We start from the raw sequence: 4,383 nt of genomic DNA on the forward strand, positions 1-4,383 counted from the left end.
ATGATAGAAGGTGATAGACAGATTGATCCAATCACCTGCCAAGTGCTTCTGAAAGTGCCTGCCCTTTCCAAATGGCTTCCAATGGAGCTTTCCTAGATGGTTTCTGAGTCAGGTTAGTAATGCTCCATCACATGTTTCTATTACAGGGAGAATCTTCAACTGAAGCTTGACTTTAAAGCACCGGAAGTTTCATGTAAGTTTAGTTATTTCACTCGTAGCTCGGGCTGCGGGGGCGCTAGAGACGGGAGTACGTTGATGTGACCTTCCTAGCCGGAGGTATGGCTGCATTTTACAGTGTCAGTAAACACTTCAAATATTGATTTACAGCTAAATAAACACAAACATTATTTTAAAGAATGAACCATGAAGACACAGAAACTGGCCTTTCATTCAAACAGAGCTTTCTTCTAAAGGAAATATGACATTTTATTGAAAGTAAAAACAATTTAAGCTGATTAAGAAGATTTTTACGTGCCATGTTTGAGAGAAAAATAAACAGCATATTTTATATGAATTAACAGAACTTTCATTACAGGCAAAACATATCGAATAAAGCATTAGACATGATCAGGTTTGAGACTTTAACAGACTTTCTGCTCATTATTAGTCCGGTTTGTCTTTCATTCAGTGATACAGCATCGGTCTTGTCCTCTGAGATTAAATCACAAGTTTGCAGCACGTTCTGACAAGTTTAGTGCTTTTCTCTCATTATAGCTTCAGGTTAAGCATGATTTTAAATTGTACATCTTTGAATAAACAATGAACCATGTTGTTACTTAAGTTTTATTTATTTTATCCTAAGCTAGCATTTCATATTTTATAAGAAACCCAAACTCACAAATTCACCTTGCCCCTCTGATTTCCTTCAAACTGGAATTCAAACGTTATTTACCTTATTAGACATTCGAGACAAATATTGAAAACCTTTCCTTCCATATGTGGTAAAAGAGGGACACTTCATTTAGTGCACATGTTGCAAACAAACAATGCCCTCAAAGTCCTAAACTCAAGAATAAACCCTAGAGAGTTTGAGACATTTTTCATTCTTCAAAAAGCAGAACTTCTGGAACAAAACGCCACAAATCCAGAAGCAGGAAGACGATAAAACATGTTTCTGAGGTTCGGGACATTTCCTCAGAGGATTCTCAGCTCAGGTTGTTTTGAATGCTGCATTCAAGTGCAGCCAGAAGTCGGGAACAAGTATATTATTCATAATCAGTTCTGCAGCGTGAACACATGCAACTCACAGCAACTGTTTGTATAACTGCATGCATTACTGAAAGCTGACATGTGTTCTTAAAAGATTTAGATTTAGAAGCCAACTCAGCCTTTCTGATTATTCTTGAACGCAGCATTAGCACCCTGCATCAATCTCATCATTTCTTGGCATCTCTTTTGCAAAAAAATACCTTACAGGGTCTTATTTTAAGCTCATTACTCAGATCATTTACAGCTCCAATTTTGGTGCTTTTCAGATTTCAAACCAGTCACCTGATTGATGGTATGCTTTTACACAATGACACCGCCTTTAATTAAACCGAACCCACCAAATAAAGGCAGAAATGCATGAGATGAAACATTTAAAGTGTTCAGTGGCAAAGCAGAAATCCTGCTGATATCACCAGAACATTGAAATGTCTTCTCCAACGTGATATATTTGATAAACAGAAAGACCAATGCTTGACACTCAGATTTCATGTCTTTCTGAATGATCTGAAATGTGTTTTAGATCCCAGTGCATTAGAAGTGAAACACACAAAATAACTCATTCAGCTGATTTGACCCTTAATAGAGATTGAGAAATGTTTGGATCTCAGTACAAACTTGCCTTGGGACTCCAATATCTTTTTGTTCAAGTGAAATGTAAACTTGAGTTATATATATCACTTGCTTGGCAGCGATGTGAGCAAAACAAAACAAGGACTTCACCTTATTGTTGGCTGCAGGGCTGATTATTTCACTATTAGGGGTTTGCTCTAAGAACCCAGAGAAGTGTCCATCCCAGGTTTCTTAAAGTCCAAGGTGTCTTGAAACCTCTGGTCCAAAACCAACAGATATCCACTATAGGATTATATTATTTGAGGGTCATGAAACAGCATTTTCTGACACATTTGCATGAAAAATGACTTTTAATCGACTATTAAATTAGTTGGTGATTAGTCGACAAACAGTTGCAGGACCATCTCATCTGCACAGCTAAATGCAGACCCTCTTTATGCATGTGATGGCTTCAGTAATGATTTACAGTGACCCTTCCTTTATAGCCCATTGTCCAAAAATAAATCCCCGGCCTTGTGCCAAGTGCAGCCCGAGAAAAGGAGACGTTTTACGGCAGGCTCAAAGGCAAACCTCCGGGCCTGGATACGGCTCCCCTCCGCACCAGAATTCCGGAGGCTGTGAGATCTCCATGAGCCAAACCTCCTTGTCCTTTTCTGATGTTTTGACCTCTCCTTCTGCAAGAACCTTATAATAATGACAGTCCCTATCCTCGTCCGGGTCGTACGGAGGGGCCAGGATGTCCATGAACGCAGTGGGTCCGTCCACAGCGTCGATCTGGTGCAGGTTGTCCCGGTCCGGAGAGAGCACGCATGGCCCACTTTCCTCCGTGAATTCAGCGGTAGATCGGAGCAGGGAACGCCGCAGAGAGCCCACCTGATGCGGGGTTGCAGGAGGGGGCGCGTCGGTCTGCTCCAACCTGTCAAAACAACTGATCCTGACCTTTCCATACATGACTTTCAGCATGCCGTGCATCCCCGGGTGGTCGTGCAGAGGTATGGAAGCTCCATTTTTCAGCAGAAACACCCCCATGCTGAACTGGTCCGTCTCGCAGATGTGCATGTAGGTGACCGGGGGGTCGTGGTACGGAAGCCCCGAGGGAATGTCGTCGGATCTCCGCGGGACGAGCTGCAGATCCGAGGCTCGTATTTCCGTCATTAGGCTCCTTAGTTTGTTCTGGTTCTCCAGGAAGGATTTAGCGGGCTCGTCTCCAAACCGAGGCGGGCTTCGGAAGGTAATGAGAGCTTGCCGGGCGATTCTCTGCACGATGGAGGCCATGCTGCTGTCGCCGGGCATCATACCGGAGAGAGGGACGTGCTGCCCGGTCGGTGTGGTCCGCCTGTCGGTCCTTAGCTTTAGCACTTTAGCTAAGCGTCAAAGATCGTTTTGATAGAAGATGACTCACTCCTGATTCATTCTTCTTCGGACCTTCAGAATCAGAATCAGCAACAGGTTTATTGACAAGTAGGTTTACACATACGAGGAATTGCTTTGGTGTACAGGGTCCATACATAAACATAGCTAAAGGAGATACATTGAAAGAAAAACGAGCAAAAAATAAAACTATTATAAAAAAAACATTTGAATATGAACTCGAAAACTGTAAAAGTACTGCTATTTATTAAAAATGCATGTACAGTTTAAAGTAACTGTCACCAAATAGTCATAGAAGAATCACAGTTATGTAAAATCAGTGATAATCTATTCTATATACACACCATTTTTTTTGTCAAGAAGAGTGAAATAACAGTGGAGTGAGACCTCACCTTATTTACAGATTCTTCGGTCAGCTAGGTTCGTTGCCCGCTTTCAAACTGCCTGCTTTCTTCTCCTTCACGTGTTCATTCATTTGTTTTTTCCGCTTAATAACACGTTGGAAAAACAAAAAAACAATATGGTATTATATACATTTGCAGGGGTCACTCTCAGACCGGATTTGACTCAGAAGCAGCCAGTCTTATAGACTTCAGGCCCCATTTTTGAATAACTGTCAAACACGTCCGCACCACGCACCAGACAACACTTTGCCAGTTTACACCTGGTGCATTGTGGGACATGTAGTCAGTAGACCGCCGTTACTGTGGTTACTGAGACGAAAACTGTTTTATTCAAATATTAACTACTTAGGGTTGATATTTTCGTCACATTGTTTCCTATAAGCAAGGATGGTGTCAATGTGAATTAATGAAATTACTCTGACTACATCTAACTGCCAAGACAATGCACTACAATACCCAAAAGGCCATAGAATATTTAACTTTTAATGATCTTTGTCCTCAGGCCTTACTCAATTACAGTCAACATGATTTGTTTGAACAATAATGATATTTTATTTATTTAACGTCTTGCCCTCTCATGGCCTATTCCTCATGGAATTATGAGAGGTCTTCACCAAACACAGCTATTTAGATCACAACATTGTTTATCTTTACTCTGGAAAAATACTATCATGTAAACTATTGTTGTGGTGTTAAAAATGATCAGATGTTCCCAAATCGTTATATTTACTGGATATGGTTGGAGTATTCTTATGCAATTGAAATAAATGTTAGTTTGGTTTGGTACATTTTGAAGCTATAGGTTATAACATTTAACTAACTATTAATT

At 40.7% G+C, this 4,383-nt stretch overlaps 1 protein-coding gene across 1 annotated transcript; it reads right to left on the bottom strand.

Moving 5' to 3' along the window:
* Positions 1 to 765: 765 nt before the first annotated feature.
* On the bottom strand, positions 766 to 3,806 carry adob (2-aminoethanethiol (cysteamine) dioxygenase b). Its single transcript, XM_034240422.1, has 2 exons — positions 3,543 to 3,806; positions 766 to 3,204 (listed from the first exon to the last, which is right to left on the bottom strand). Exon 2 carries the CDS (start codon positions 3,073 to 3,075, stop codon positions 2,338 to 2,340), a length of 738 nt encoding a protein of 245 aa, XP_034096313.1. The 5' UTR covers positions 3,076 to 3,204; positions 3,543 to 3,806; the 3' UTR covers positions 766 to 2,337.
* Positions 3,807 to 4,383: the final 577 nt, after the last annotated feature.

This window comes from Gymnodraco acuticeps, unplaced genomic scaffold, assembly GCF_902827175.1.
Source record: "Gymnodraco acuticeps unplaced genomic scaffold, fGymAcu1.1, whole genome shotgun sequence".
Taxonomy (NCBI): Eukaryota; Metazoa; Chordata; class Actinopteri; order Perciformes; family Bathydraconidae; genus Gymnodraco; species Gymnodraco acuticeps.